General features: G+C 47.1%; 1 protein-coding gene across 4 annotated transcripts in view; it reads right to left on the minus strand.

Annotated features, from left to right (window-relative positions):
• Positions 1–2742: 2742 nt before the first annotated feature.
• Positions 2743–16740, minus strand: part of LYPD8 (LY6/PLAUR domain containing 8) — a 36858-nt gene continuing 22860 nt past the window's right edge. For 3 of the 4 annotated variants that reach the window (XM_033413497.2, XM_033413496.2, XM_033413498.2), the window contains exons 2-6: positions 10048–10148; positions 9531–9650; positions 7555–7710; positions 5897–6034; positions 2743–3795 (exon numbers count right to left, since the gene is read on the minus strand). In XM_033413497.2, the coding sequence (XP_033269388.1) occupies positions 3557–3795; positions 5897–6034; positions 7555–7710; positions 9531–9650; positions 10048–10102 (708 nt within the window). In that variant the 5' untranslated portion in view covers positions 10103–10148 and the 3' untranslated portion in view covers positions 2743–3556. Of the gene's footprint in view, positions 3796–5896; positions 6035–7554; positions 7711–9530; positions 9651–10047; positions 10149–14141; positions 16697–16740 lie in introns of those variants that run through there. The other variant, XM_033413494.2, reaches the window with a different exon arrangement.

Raw genomic sequence — 16740 nt, forward strand, 5'->3', positions numbered from 1 at the left:
CCACAAAAAAGAGAACCCCACACCCTCCTTCTGTCTTCCTGGCCCAGGAAATGAGTGGGGTGGGGAGAGGAGGACAGGGTGGAAGGGCTTGGAACCTAGTGGAAACAGTCCCCTGACCTCCCTCTTCCATGGCAGGGGAGTTGTTGCTGGGAAGAACTGACCTCCCCAGAGCCTATGTTGCCCATAGCCTTGTGTCCAGGTGGTGCCAAATAGCAGCTCAGCTCAATGGAATATGAGCAGAAGAGCTGCCTGTCACTTCCAGGTTGGGACAGTGGAGATGCAGGTGGGAACCTGGGGCTGGAGTAGAGTGGATTCCAAGGAGAGTGGGGGACCTTGGGGGTCTGAGGGGAGAGGGCTTCTATATCTTGACTGGAGGAGTGGTTACATGGGCACATTTGTCAAAACTCATTAGTTGGTACACGTACATTTTATTGTATGTCAATCATACAATATATGAATGAAGCTAATTCTAAAAAAAATAAAATAACCTGGGCAAAAGAGCTTTACCAACTGTAAAGAGCTGTGAAAATCAGTGATTCATGATTTGTCCAACTGTACAATGTGAGTATAGAATTCTGTGGACCTCCTCAGATACAGGGTTTATGCTGGAGCCCAGGCTGGGACTAAGGAAGAATTGGCAGCAAAGGGCTTTATCTGGGTGGGAAGTCCTAGACCCTGCCCAGAAGACAGGAATCCAGAGTTACGTGTGGACAGCCAAGGAAAGGAATGTAGACATTGAGCAGGAGTGGTGCTCTGACCTGGTCCCTACTCTGGGTGAGGAGGCAGGAGCCAACAGTGCAAACAGAAGTGCATAGAATGGTGTGAATTACTTTCAATTACAGCAGCAGGACAGAGCATTTGCCCTGGGCATGTCCCTACTACTTCTCCATTTAAACTCCCTCCCTGTACTGTCTTTCTGCTGTCTTTCTACCTGCACCCTACAGTCTGAGAACCTCCCAGGATGGAAAACCAATCCTACTCCTACTTCTGTGCTTACCTCTGCCGTGGCCCTTTTCAGCCCTCGGTCTAAAGCCAAAGTCTTTCCAATGTGTGGAACCTCCTGGGATCTAGCCCTGCTCACCTTCCAGCTGCCTTCCCAGTCCTCAGCCCTGATTTCCATTCCTGTGTGACTCTTTGCAGTTCCCCCAAAGTACCACTTCTTCTCAGCGAGCCTGAGCGGCGGAACTTCCAGGAGGTTCTAAGAACAGGTCAGCTCTGGTGGTGCCCTTGGCTGCCTGGAGTCAGCAGCCACGTGAAGATGTAAGCAAGCTGTGCTGTGGCCTGTGCAGTCATGGTGGCAGCAGCCATAGAGATCTGGGGAGGGGATGAAAAGGGAGAGGGAATCCTGAGACACAGAAGCAGCTATAACTTTGGTGAGGTCAGCATGGTCTGAGGGAAGTGGGCCAGGGCTGCACTCTTCACTCTTTCTGGTAGTCCACCCTCTCCCTAGAGGATGGGGAGAGCTGCTTTCAAACTGGAGTCATCTGCATAGACCAGTATTTACTCCTTGACAAGGGGAACTATGTTGGCAGCTCTTACAACCGCAGGCATCAGGCATTATCACTATCTCTCTAGTAGTAGTGGGAAACTGAGGCACAGAGAAAAGACATCTGTTGCCCAAAGTTCCAGGCCTGGAATTTGAAGCTATGCCTCTGGATCTAGAGGCCATGCCCCTTACCACCAAGCCATACTGGCTCTGATCCTGGCACCTTGATCCTGCAAGGTGCATGTGGATAAACTACTTCCTCCCAGGCCATGTAATTGAGGCCTGGCCCCTGGGGCATGCTGCATGGTCCTCTAGACTCTCTGCATGTCAGCAAGCTGGATGCAGAACCATTAACTAAGAGCCCAAGAATCCCAGAGGATGGGAGAACCATGGAATAGAAGGAGTCTGGCCCCTTCCTCACTCTCAGAGGGGAGCTGCCCAGGACAGCTGCCCAGTCAGGAACATCTATATGGGTTTAAATAACTGAGAAATCAACTTTCCTTGTATTAAACCCCGATGTTTTGGGGTTTTTTTTACTAAGATCTATTTGTTACAGCAGCACACCTTAGCTTATTTTTAGTTGCAAAGGAGAAAAACAGTAACTCTATAGTGGAGAAACCTGGCAGATATGACCTTAACCAAGCAATCAAGATTAACATCACCAGTTGATATGACATATCAACATCATGTAACTCCTGATAAGATGCACTGGGGCTCTGTACCCATGTTCCATTTCATGCAAGGCTACAAGACACATCATTTCTGTGGGATTCTTGCCAAAAAGATATAGCCTCAATCTTACCCTAAGAAAACTTCAGACAAGCTCAAATTTCTGAAAAACTGGTCAATAAAATAAATACTCCAGAACTGTCACAGAGTGTGGGAGACTGAGGAGACATAACAACTAAATGCAAAGAATTGGATCCTGGACCAGAGAAAGGACATTAGTGAAAACTGGCAAAAGTCAAATGAGGTCTATTAGTTAGCAGTATGGTTTCAATGCTAACTTCCTGGTTTTAGTAATTGCAGTGTGGTTATGTAACATGTGAATGTAAGAGGAAGGTGGGTGAGGGGGTACTAGAACTCTCTGAACTATTTTTGAAACTCTTTGAGAAATCTAAAATTATTTCAAAATAAAAAAACTAAAATAAATAAATGAAAATGAATGTGGTGATGAGCTACCATCAGATGGCCTTTCTGGTGGCTTTGGTCTTAATCTTCATCAGCAAGCCTGGACAATAAAGACCCACACTGGGTTACACCTTTAAAAGTTTTTATTACAGAAAACCCCATTCTTCCAAGTCCAGCTCAAGGCCCCCCTTATTTACTAAAACTGGGCTTCTGTGCATATTGGATTGAATGGTTTTCTTGCTCCCTGGGTATCTGCTGTGGAGTTGAGGACTCTGCCTTTGATTGTAGTTCTCTGAGAGGAGGGGCTGGGCCTCTGTAGCCATGTTCCATTCTGCACAAGGCTTAGAGACACCTAGTCAGCAGGGCACTGACAGCATTATGCCCCTGCCTGGGAGGTTAGGCAGGGGAATCTGACAACTTTCAGCAACCCCTGTGCACCCACTTTGGGTCTGGTGGTGACAGTGTCCTAGACAATGTCACTGTGGGCCCGAGACTACAGCCAGTTCAATTGCTGAAGAGCCAAATATCAGTGCTGGGGTCAACACAGGGCATTATGGCTGGGCCCCTCCCTCCGAGTGTGAGGATGGGGACAGTGGCATGTTGATCCCCAGAAGTGCAGGGCTGTAAGCAAAAGATGCCAGCAAGGTGGAAGGGTCTGCTTCTCAGAAGCAAATTAGACAGGGATCAGGGAGGTCCTGAGAGCCCACACACAAAGGTGCAAAGATTTCAAAGGCAAGTAACTGGGAAGTGGTGCTGGACAGTGGCTTGAAGGAAGCCCAGCCCAGAACATATCAGGACAGATTTGGTCATTGAATGAATCAATGCTTTAATAATAAGGAATAATGTGGCTATCACAGGGCATTACCTGGAAGGCTGTGACTGCTACTGTTACTCACTGAGCAGTTAAACAGGGGACGGGGGGGTTTGAGGGTGCAGATCTCAGAGCAGCAACCTCAGCAGGAGAAGGCTGCCAAGGGTCAAGGGTGTGAAGAAGCCTTTAGAGCCAGTGTCACTGGTGGAGCTCGGGGGAGTGGGAGTGGGTGTTGAGGAGACATCGGAGCTGTTTTCACACTCAAACTTTAGGAAAGTGACTCCTCCAACCGTCCGATTTCCAGTAGCCAGGAACTCACAGGTGGAGTTGCTGACATTGGAGCAGCCTTTCAGCACGAGCTTCATCTCTGTGAATTCAAAAGAGACAGTAAGGACTTCACAGCCCCTTCGCCCTTCCTCCCCAGTCTTCTCAATGACCTGCAAGAGCTGAAACAGGTCTGTTCCTGACACAGGAGCTTGGAAGAAGGAGCCCAGGATCAAGAACACCAAATGGTAATGGCAGAGTGGCTGTGGAGGTGAGGGCCTAGATACCCTTTCCAAATCAGTCCTGGAGGAAACCGAGGCTCCTGGAGGTGGATGGGAACCTGAGCTCATGGGTTAGGGCCAGAGCTGAACCTGAGACTGAACTCTTCAGTGTTTTCCTGAGTAGCTGGCAGGTGGTGAAATCCAGGAACAGGCTCAGACCCTCCGTAGTCCTCTGCTCTCAATCCAGGAGGGAGTCAGCATTTCAGACCTGCTCCTGGCCTCCCCTCTTCTAGGCTCTGCTTTCCATCCCCACTCCTCTCTGGACCTGAGTTCTCTCTGCCTGAGTTTTCCCTGAGAAGAGGGAAAAACAGCCAGAGGGGATGCAGAGAGACCCCTGTGTCTTAACTCTAAATCTGTGTTGTGATGTGTTTAACCCCGTTTTAAGGTGCAGGTCCTAGGAAAAGACAAGGGAATTTGCAAAGATGTGATTGTGATTGCAGCTACCTTTTACTGAGTACTTACTGTGTGCCAGTATTGCTCTGTAGGCTGCAAGTCAAACAGCCCTGGAGGAGAGGCAGCTCACAGGGGAGGAAGGGGCTGGAGGAGGTGACTGGCTACTTGTTAGAGGCAGGGCTGCAATTTGAGTTCAAGACTGACTCCATACGTGCTCTGAGAAGGAGGGGGAAGCCTCCACATCCCAGTAAAGAAAGCAATTCGTTGCTGCTTTAGAGCAAATATCAGTGCTGGAGGTTGAATTAGAGTGTGTTAGGAAGATGTGTTGCCTGGCACATGGCTACAGTATTTTTTTTTAGCATCTTTTTTGGAGTATAATTGCTCTACAATGGTGTGTTAGTTTCTGCTTTATAACAAAGTGAATCAGCTATACATATACATATATCCCCATATCCCTTCCCTCTTGTGTTTCCCTCCCACCCTCCCTATCCCACCCCTCTAGGTGGACAAAAAGCACCAAGCAGATCTCCCTGTGTCATACAGCTTGGGCAAAAACAAAAACAAAATCCTACATTTATGATGGCTTTGATCTGGCTTTCAGATTAAGTCAAAGGTGGCGCAGTGGTTGAGAGTCCGCCTGCCGATGCAGGGGACACGGGTTTGTGCTCCGGTCCGGGAAGATCCCACGTGCCGCGGAGCGGCTGGGCCCGTGGGCCGTGGCCGCTGGCCCTGTGCGTCCGGAGCCTGTGCTCCGCAACGGGAGAGGCCACAACAGTGAGAGGCCCACGTACCGCAAAAAAAAAAAAAAAAAAAAGCCTTTTTTATTTATTGGTTTTATATTGTATGATGGTTAATTTGTATCTCATAATGGTTAATATCAAATTACTTTTGTAGAAAAGAACAGTTGGTTGGTTTTTTTTTGAGAGAAATCATCAGTATTGTTTATTTTCAAGTTTACAATGACTTTTTTTTAAGTATGAAATGCTGTATTGGTTGTACACCACCACCACAGGGGAATAGATCATGGCTAAAATGTTAGATTTTTTTTTATTTTGTTGTTGTTGTTGTTCTTTTTTCAATTAGTTGGATATTAAAGCCCCGTTTGACTCTTCCTTCCAGGTGACCCAAGCTGTCATAATCCAATACCTCTCAGTGACATGCAGAGAAGGGAAGTATACATATAAAAGGAAATAAAAGTCAGACCCACCCATACCTACAGAACAGCTCACCCTAGTAAAGAAATAAATGTCAGGAGTGACATGATGCCCTTAAACGAGCCTGGCTTGATTACAAGCCATAAGAGAACAGGGTTCAAGAGACCAACAGCCCAGGAGGAATGAACTCTGGACTGAGGTGGCAGAAATAGCAACCAGCTCAAAGCTACATTAACAGCCTCACTATCTCAAAGGCATCCTGACCTTATTCCCTCTTCTTACTAACCTCCTCCAGGCCTTTTTTGTTAATCCAGAATTTATGATCCAAGGCATGACATGTTTTAAACTCAAGTCCCATAAAAAGGAAATGACATACCATTCTTAAATTCTGCGATTAGACTGACACATCTTTCTTCTTTATAACATTTCTGGGTTGTCTCATTACAGGAAGTTTCACTAGATCCATAACATGCAGAGCACCCTGTGTTGCTGGACACCTCTTCCTGTGGGGGATCTGGGTAGAGTAAGAGTCATTAACTCAGAACAGTGTTATCACAAATATCACGGTACTGCCTTGGGTGGAAGGGGAAAGGCAGACAAAGACGCTAGCCAGAGAGACCTCTCAGGGTCTCTCTGCATGCTCAGGAATCTCAGATCCTGCCATAAAAATACCAGTCATCCCATCCCATGTCCCACCAAAATATTTACAGCACACAACCTCACAGACCTGCCCTTACAGGTCATCCAGTCTTCAAGAACTGTGGTCAGTGAGGGTGTTGGGATGAGGAGGGAAAGGTAAGATTCTGAGCTAAAACCAACCTATAGCTAATGTCAACGGTAGCCAGCTATTCTGAACATTAGCCAACAGGTGTGTGACTATTACTAAATCTAGCTCTGAACAAATGAACACAGGCCATTATTTAACAACGTGACTTGGATAAAAAAAAAAAATTACATCGAGATTCAGCTCTGCTATTAATGAACCATGCTCTATGACTATGGCCACATTTTCTCCTCTTCAAAAAGAAGGTTTTTTTCCCTGGTGGCGCAGTGGTTGAGAGTCCGCCTGCCGATGCAGGGGACGCGGGTTCGTGCCCCGGTCCGGGAAGATCCCACATGCCGCGGAGCGCCTAGGCCCGTGAGCCATGGCCGCTGAGCCTGCGCGTCCGGAGCCTGTGCTCCGCAACGGGAGAGGCCACAACAGTGAGAGGGCCGCGTACCGCAAAAAAAAAGAAGGCTTTGATCTAAGCCAACAGTTCTTAAATGGTGGTCCAGGGACTCCTGGGGATCCCTGAGACCCTTTCAGGGAGTCCACTAGGTCAAAATCATTTTCATGATAATACTAAGATGTTCTTTGCTTCTTTTACTCTCTTTCTCTCATGAAAATACAATGGAGTTTTCCAGAGGCTACATGACATGTGAGATTGCAACAGACTAAGAGAACAAGCAAATCTGAGAACCCAGCTGTATTCTATTAAACCAGAAATTAAGGAGCTTTGAGAAAACATGGAGCAATGCTATTCTTCCCACTAAATATTTTTTGTTTTGGAAAATAGTTATTTCTATGTAAAAACAAATGTTATTAATGGTAACATGTAATGAGTTTTATTATTTTTTAGTGAACTAATAAATATTTTTAAAATTTCTTAGCCTTATTTTTAATACAGTTAATATTGATAGATATAGTCCACAGAAACAAACGTTATTTGGAGTCCTCAATAATTTTTAAGACTTAGAGTCTTGAAAGAGGTCCTGAGGCCACACAATTTGAAAGCTACTAATGAGCATCCAGTAACCTCCCACACATCTCGGAGCGCTGTGATTTCTGTCTTTACTGAGAAAGGGGAAAGCATGGTAGTAGCGCTGGTTTTCCTCATTTGTTTCTCAAGTAGTTGTTGTATGTCAGCAGTTAGTGTTACCCAAATATTCACTGAAGTGCCTAGACTTAAGATGTCCACCCAAGAGTGAGAACCATAGGTAGCGCAGGAAGGGACGGAGCAGGGAGGACAGAGGAAGGATGTGGCCAGCACCCACCTATGGTGTCGTTGGTGTCATTGCACGCCTTTCCTTGGCAACACTGGCTTGCAAAATGGAAGGTTTCATTAGCAGATACGTGGACTGTGAAGGTCTCAGCCACGCTGCAATTATCCGCAGAGCAGGCCTTATCCTCATACCATGTGATGTTTTCTCCTACACAAAGGCAAACACAGACTGTCAGTCCTGGGTACAGAGCGTTCAGGGAGGGCAAAGGTCCTGAAGAGCAACTGCTTTAGGCAAGGGCAGAAAACACACCCTCAGCTCAATGCAGTTTGGGGGACACTGGAGAGGGTTTCCTGCAAAAAGAAAAATCCTTCTCCGTGAGGTAGTTCCTTTGTTTAGCAAGAGATTATCAGAGAAGCAGCTTAAATTCCAGGTGAAAGGCTGATGGGGAGCTTAGAAGTGGGTGGTTCAGGTTGACACACCCAGAACCCACTGAACAGTCTTAGCATCTAAATATAGACAAGTAGATGTGATGGGTCTATGTGCAACACGATGTTGAACCTGAAGTCAATCAAGCTTCTAGACCAGAGCTATCGAATATGGTAGCCCGAGCTCTATGTGGCCACCTACAAATCAGTCCTCAGTCACACTAACCATATTTCAAGTGACCAATAGCTACATGTGGCTACCACATAGGACAGCATTGACATAGACATTAACATCACTGAAGCAAGTTGTACTGAACAGCATGAGTGCAGTTTACAGGAAAGACCAGGAGTAGGGGAACAAGTGAAATGACATTACAAAGAAGCAATCAAACACAGCCAGAATATAAGACAGCTACAGGATAAATGGCCCCATTTCTCCAACAAATCAATGGGATTGAGCAAAGAAAGTGGTATTAGTTATTATTAAACAAATTAGACACAATAGACCTAACAGCAAAATGCAATGTGAGGATTTTGTTTGGATCCAGATTCCAATGCATCTACTAGAATACATCTTTGAAACACTTGGAACATTTTTAAGGTGGCCTGGGTATTACAAGAAATTTTTAAATTATAGCTAATTTTCTTAGGTGTGATAATTGTATTGTAGTTATATAAAAAGGGGAAAAAAGTTCTTATCAGAGATGAATAGTGAAGTGTTTATAGGGGAAATAACATGCTATCTTGGGTTGCTTTAAAATATTATGGGGAGAGGGTAAATTAGGAATTTGGGATTAAAATATACACACTACTGTATATAAAATAAATAACCAACAAGAACCTACTGTATAGCACAGGGAACATACTCAATATCTTGTAATAACCTATAATGGAAAAGAATCCATTTTCCTAAAATGGAAAAGAATTCATATATATGTGTGTCTGAATCACTTTGCTGTACACCTGAAACTAACACAACATTGTAAATCAACTATATTTCAATAAAAATTTTAAAAATAAAAATAAAATACTATGGGGAAAAAATAGCAAAATGTTAATTGTTGACACAGGATGGTGGTTACATGGGAGTTCATTATAGTCTTCTACCTGCTTCTGTGTGTGTTTGAAATGTCCATAATAAAAAGTTTAAAATAAGTCAAAATGCTCTGAGAGAGAGGTAACAATCACGCCAGCAGAACACCCTAGAAGGAAGTCTGAGTGAAAATATGTTGGATCTGGAACAGGAAGGAACACTGAGAAGAGGGAAAGGGGGGCAGAAAATGGAAAAATGAAAACACCTAGAGCAAATTGCCTGCTTTGTAATGTAGCTAAGAGCTGCCCCTGCTTCTTACGTTCACTAATACAGGTCTAGCATGAAGTCTGAGTCAGGTGCCGCAATTCCAAGGAGCCACAGGGCTTGTCTGCTTGCTTGGCTCTACCACTGTTACTGACTCCTGCATGCTGCTCCTCCTGAGAGGCGCCTTCATGACCCCCTCTCTCCTTGCACAGCCCAGCCTTAGCCTTGCTTTCCTGGCCAACCCCTCCAGCACCTGCCCTGTGCAAGTTCCAGAAATGGGAATGATGAGCATCCCCCAGGCTCACCTAGAGAAAAGTTCGTCAAGAAAGTGGTACAGCTGATACTGGCATTTGCGGGACACTCAACGGCATTTCCGTCAACACAGGGGTCTGTCAACGAATTACACTGCACACAACTCAAGGATTCTGGGAAGACAAGATGTTCGGTATCGTCAACATTCAGGAGACATTTACAGAGTGTGCTCTGGCCAAAGCACTGCACTCACCTCAGGGTAAAAGAATAGCCAGGATGGCATCCCTTCCCTCTGGGGTCCCCCAAACTTTAAGCTGTGAGATGGAGCCACCCGCATTAAGTTTATCCCCACTGTCCACCATTCCCCATTGGGAAGACCCAACCTTGACCCACAGCACTGAGTGGTACCACAGGGGGCAGTGTGCACAGAGAGGTCTCATGGCCTCCACTGCCCACACCTTGACACGAGAGGTCACATGAGGGGATCCCAGGGCACCAAGAGTGAGAAGACCGTGGTGAGGTGGAAAGAGGGGTCTTCGTTCCAAAAGGGGGCCATGTGGTTTCCCTCACCTACAGCTGCAACCGTGAGCATGACGATGATACCAGCGAAGAGGAAGCCCTTCATGGTGCTGGACGTATGTCGTTGAGGATGAGGACTGTGGCCGCGGAGCCTTAAGCCAGAAGAGGCACAAAGAGGGCAGTCTGGGGAATCAGAAGGCTGCTGGGGAGTGATATTCCCTAGGATTGCAATCAAACTTCAACAGACCCAGCCCATCCTTGTGACAGAAGGAATCAGCATCCTCAGCTGGGAGCACCGAGCCAAGATGTAGATTCCACCCTGCCCTTATACCCACAAAAGTCGGGTTTTCCCAATCCTAGATGCCTGCAAAGGCGTCCACACACAAGTACAAAACACAGCCCAGGGCATTTCCTACAGAGCCACTATGGGTACAAAATGGGCAGAAAGATGACTGCCAACCCCACTGAGGATGGGAGACCAAGAAGAACGCTGGGCTCTCATGTCCCGGAGCATAATGTCCATCCTGTAGGTGGTATCTTGCCACATTCACATAATGCATAGGAGCTCTGTCTCTGCCATCGCCACTCCAACAGGCAGGCACATATTGAGCACTTACTCTTGTTCCAAGCACTTATGTGCATTGATTCATGTAATTCCTCCACCCAGCAGGCAGGTACTATTTTTAGCATCACCTTATTTCAAAGGGGAAATCAAGCCCCAGAGAGGTTAAGTAAAGCACTCAAAGTCAAGGTTGCACTCCTGGGAGGGGTTAGAGCTAGATTTGGCCCAGGCCTCTAACCACACTGACTCTAACACACACGACCCCCAAAGCCCCGGACCTGGACATGCTCAACCTACAGAGCTCAATCAGAAGCCCCAGCACACTTCTGACTGGTCTGTCATCAATCTCTCTGCACATGAAAGTCATCTAATAGCTAAGGTTTAGCTGTATTTATTAAGATCCTGGGAGTTGGGGGTTAGCAGATGTACACTCATATATAGGATGGATAGACAACAAGGTCCTACTGTATAGCACAGGGAACCATATTCAATATCCTGTGATAAACCATAATGGAAAAGAATATTTTTTAACATCTTTATTGGAGTATAATTGCTTTACAATGGTGTGTTAGTTTCTGCTGTATAACAAAGTGAATCAGCTATACTTATACATACGTCCCCATATCTCCTCCCTCTTGCGTCTCCCTCCCTCCCACCCTCCCTATCCCACCCCTCCAGGTGGTCACAAAGCACGGAGCTGATCTCCCTGTGCTATGCGGCTGCTTCCTACTAGCTATCTATTTTACATTTGGTAGTATGTATAAGTCCATGCCAGCTGGGACAAAGTGAAAAGAATATTTTTTAAAAAAGAATGTCTATATGTGTATAACTGAGTCACTTTGCTATGTAGCAGAGAGTGGCACAACATTGTAAATCAACTATACTTCAATTAAAAAAAAAAGATCCTGAATCAGAGCTCCTAGAATTTTAATTTGCCCGTGTATCAAAAAGCATGGAAGGGAAATGTCTGGCTCTGCACTGAACCCTTAATTCATCGTTAGCTCATTTATACTATGAATAGTAACCAGGAGCTACCTGTGGCTACTTACCTTTGGATTCATTGAAGGAATAAAAAGGAAAGATACTGTTTCTCAGTCACCAGCCATGTTCCAGTGCTCAGTGGCCACATGTGGCTGGTGGCTGCTGTATTGGTCAGTGCAAGTATGGAACAAGTCCCAGGGCACAGTGCTGCTGTAAAGATTTTTGCCCACTCCACAGCTGAGAAAACTGCAGACGGAGGGATAATGGAAGCTGCCCAAGCTCACCCAGCTTGTAAGACGAAAAGTGGGACTCCATTCAGGGTCCTTCCAGGTCCAAAGCCGAGTTGTACCATAATAGCTGCCACTTACTAAGGAGCAACTGACTTTCATTAGGACGTTGCAGGCCACCGCCTGCATCTCACCTCACCACACCACATACACATGCTCCCCCACATACACACCACACCACACACACACATACATACACTCCACACCCATACATACACACACACACACACACACACACACACACACACAAACACTATGATCCCCTAGTTAACTGATTAAGAGTCGGTGAAAAGAAAGAGACATTAGCCCCAATGGAGGGAGACAGACAGCCCATCAATTATCTAATGGCCCCAATAGTTAGAGATCCTAGGAGAAAAATTAAGTATGTTTGGTTTGAAGCTTGTGGCAGATGTTCTGTGCATTGCACCCTGCATCCCCCAGTGCCCAGTCACCACTCCAGGCCCAGAACCCCAGTAGAGAGAGAGGTTCAGGGGTTGGGCCTCCTGGGAAGGGCCTCTCAAGCCTTGTAGGTGTAAAGGAAGAGGAGATGGGAGGGCAAGAAAGGAGGGGAAAGAGTCCACAGCAGCCACATCAGTTAAGTGCACAAATCACCTCGGCCCTGCGGTATAGACCTGATGATTAGCCTCATTTTCAGAGGGAAATAATGGAAGCCCAGAGAGGTCAGGACCCTACCTAGGGACATGTAGCAGAAGAGGCAGATCTTGGAGGTGGTGGGACTCAGGGCCCTGTGCACCACCTCTGCAGAAGAGAGGAGCCAGTGAGCTGGGGGTCAGGGCAGGGGCCCCATAGGGAAAATGAGACCAAGTACATCTGTACACCCCTTTGCAAAGTCCTTCCTATTCATCCTATTGTTGGACATTTTTAGCTGTCTGAAAGGGTCTTACCTCAGTTGTTCTCATCTTACACAGAGGAGCAAGAGCTCACAGAAGCTGTGAGAAGGACGCAGCACCACACACACACACACACACACACACACGCACACACACAGAGCAAACCCCAGCACCTCTCCACTCCAGCCTTCCCCTTCCCGGGCACTGCTGGAGGAGCAAGAGAATGCCAGGAGAATGCCCTGGACCCCAGCCAGCGCTGAATGCCCTTCCCCTGCTTTCAGCTTCTCCCAGGCTGGGTCCTGTCTCACAGCCCAGCCCCAGTCCCTTACCTCTCTGTCTGGCCCAGAGATTGCCCCGAAGAAGGTGGATCCTGGCAGAAGGTTGGAGAAGGTGTGTGAGGGCCCTTATATAGCAGGTGGCTGCACAGTCAGAAAGCACGGCTGCCTACAGGGAGGGGCTTCTGGGCCAGACTGGGCCCTGCCCAACCCTAGGGACATAGGTGGCTTAATCCTAGGCAGCGATGATGTTGGTCAACTCTCTGAAGCCTCCAGGAATTGGGAGAAACTTTGGTCAAGACCTGCCTTTGGCAAAATGTGCAAGAGAGCAAGGTGTGTCCCTGGCACTGTCTCATGTTGGCTGTCACCCACCAGATGGATTCTATGACTGGTTAATGTGTCACAAGCATCCCCTTATCCCAACCTGGTAAAGCTCTCACCTTGATTAGCCCATTTACAGCTGAGGAAACCAAGGCACGTAAGAGAAACATAACAGATTTGCCCAAGGTTACACAGCTGGGACAGGGTCAGAACTCAGAATCAGGTTACATGGGGTTTGTGTGGCTCGGGAAAGGGTCTCAAGTACCCTTGGGAAAGTGTTTGAACTTCACTAAGTCTCAGGGTCCTACAGACAAGACGAGGATAAACTCACTGGGTAAACTTACAGGGTAGAGGGACCACAAAGTCCCTGCCTGCAGGATGCCCTATGCACCTCAGTGAGGGGCCTACAGCTACAGCTGCTGCAGCTTCCAACACCCCAGGCAGTTTGTCTGGCAGTGCTGTCTGGGCAGCCACTGTTGGTGAGAGCTCAGGTCAGCCCAGGATTCTCCCAGCCCCGCCCTCACATTGTGCTGTGTGTGCTCCTGGCTTTGAATGTGGATTTGAGTTCCCTTCTCTCCTGCTGTTCCTGCCACTTCAGATATTCACACTCACTCACACACACGCAGGCACATGCACACACTCATACACACTCACACACACACACACACACGGGATGGGTGGGGGACTGAGGATTCAGGGGTTGGGGGTACGCATCACACCAACATCTCCAGCCTACAATTAAACCTTAGAGATCCCTGCTCTTGAAGATACTCCTTGTTCATTGCTGTTCACTCTGTGCTGGTCTGTGGCTCAGCTCTCCCTCTTTCCCCAAACTCATGCATTTATTCAATATTTTTGGAGGACCCACCATGCATCAGGCCCACTCCAGGCATTTGGGAGGTATTTGAGCAAAGAGACAGAGACTTTGCCTTCCTGGAGTGTAGTCTAGAGGGGGAGACATGACATAAACAAAGCGATAAATAAGCAAATTACAGGGTAGATTAGAATGCGGTGACTGCTCTGGCAAAGAGACAGAGAAGAGCAAAGGTGAGGGATCAACCATACTGGGGGAAAAGGGGGCACATGATTCAATTTTAAATAGAGAGGTCTGCATTGGTCTCATGGAGAAGGCAAAATTTGGGTCATTTCTACAAGCAGAGCCTCTGGCCATCTCTTGTTTTCTCCTTTCTTCCTCTTCTGTCATCAGTCTGACTACAACAGCAATTTCCAAAACAAAGGTAGCTCTCTCCCTAACAGAATCCTATTCAATCTTCACCATAACCAGCTGGCAGGGCCCAGTGGGGGAAGTGAGAGCAGGAGCAGCCAATGGGATGTGGGTGGGGGAGGGTCTGAGGATAGAGGAGTTGAAGAGCCCACATACGCTGCCTTTGAGATAACAGCCCTGGGTGTGTGTGGAGGGGGGTGGGGTGGGGGGGTGTTGTGCTCCAGTGTCTAGCCAAGGACAGACCGGAAAATCAATCTGATCAATGTTAATTCTTTTCGGAAGGTCTGGGTCTGAATACAGACTTTGCTCCTCATGTCCCGTAAGTTACTTACTAACCTGGCTTGCTGGTCCTGAGCTTCCCATCTGTAGAAAGAGAACAACAGACTGAAGAAACGCCTGCTGATTATTTCATCCTGGAATCCTTACCCTGTTCCATTGTGTTTTTTCCAGTGTCATCTAACAGTAATGCCATGGGGGCATTTGATCTTGTGTGATGCAGTGGCAATCCCTGAGCTGGGCTGTGCATGACCACTAACAGCAGGCCTGGGTCTGCCCCTCCCAAGGCCCTGGGCAAGATGAGTATCATTATCCCTTTGACAGATGAGGAGACTGAGCCACAGAGAGGCCTCTCTTCCAGGTCTTCAGGTACCAGGGCCAACACAGCTTATGTAGGACCAGCCTCTGCCCATAGAGTTGAGAACATCTACCCAGCTCTCCTCCTCCCTGTTCCAGGGTCACCTCTCTGTCATCACTGCGGGGCTATCAGGGTCCAAGGGCTGGGGTCAGTCACAAGGTATTACAAGAAGACACCCCGCTAAAGCAAACCCTCCTGACTAGCCAAGATGTCCAGGGACCCAAGAGAGACAAGGTCTCAACACACATCCCAACTTTTGCTCTTAAACTAAGCACAGTGGGCACACCTCAGTCACCCTGGCTCCATTATCCCCTTAGAAGAAGACAAGGCTGGCTGTCCTTATGACCACTCTGTGGGGCAATCTGGGACTCACTTGGATCCTGGAGAGTTATCCTAGGGTGTGAATCAGAACCACTGTGGGAAATGGGCTTCTCCCATTTCCCTCGATCATTAGCAGACAAAGCTTTGAGGTGAGTTCTTAGAAGAGTCCACTCTGTTTTGGAATAAACATGCAGAGATGTGCAGCATCAGGGCAGGATGGCCAGAGCAGGAACTCCAACAGGTGTCCAAGCCGAGAGCTAAGCAAAGGGTTCAGTCGAGAACCTCCACCCCTGCTTCGTCTGCTCTCCATCTATGTTTGCTTCTGGGAGCTTTCGTTGACTGGCTTGTTCCTCCACCTTGGAAACGTGAGAACAGGCTAAAAATAATGAAATTGCTGTCCCTAACTGCAGGCACCATGCAGGAGAAATGTGCATGACCTGAGAGATAGTCCATGCTCTGTGTAAGGTGGTAAGCCTCTGAGTCTTGAGTTCCCCTTTTGTCAAATGGGAAAAGCATTGCCACTCACTCCTTAAGAGTAATTCTGAGAGTTAAAGGAGATCTCTTGGACAGACACTTAGTATACATCCATCATGTTGTAGGGACTCCAAAAAATGATTACTCCCACTACAGTTACTGCTCCTAGAGTTTGCACCAGTGACACCACAGCCTAGGGGGACACACCAGGTCACATAGGGCAGGGGTTAAGGTGGGGCCCGACCTCAGAGCACGCTGCTGCCACCTACAGATCGATTAAGCCTGTACCATTAGTTGCAAGTTCTCTGAGTCTCAGTTTCCTCACCTGAGAGAAAAGGGACATCCACAATATCCAACTTTTCATAAAGATTAAGAGGAAACACATGGTGCTCTTTGCATGGGGTATACACTATTATAAATTTGGTCCAAGGACATTTTGCTATGATTACCATCAACTCAGTCACTGACAGTTTTCCTGGGCTTTCTTTGTGGCAGGCAACAAATCAATGTCTAGGACCAAATCAGTAATCATCTCAGGACATTTTCAATATGACCATCTCTCGAAAAACTCCAGGCTCTAAATATATTTTAAGAGTCATGTACCAAAATGTTCATTGCAGCTCTATTTACAATAGCCCGGAGATGGAAACAACCTAAGTGCCCATCATCAGATGAATGGATAAAGAAGATGTGGCACATATATACAATGGAATATTACTCAACCATAAAAAGAAACGAAATTGAGCTATTTGTAATGAGGTGGATAGACCTAGAGGTGGATAGACCTAGAGTCTGTCATACAGAGTGAAGTAA

The sequence above is a fragment of the Orcinus orca genome, chromosome 3 (assembly GCF_937001465.1).
Source record: "Orcinus orca chromosome 3, mOrcOrc1.1, whole genome shotgun sequence".
In the NCBI taxonomy this organism is placed as follows: Eukaryota; Metazoa; Chordata; class Mammalia; order Artiodactyla; family Delphinidae; genus Orcinus; species Orcinus orca.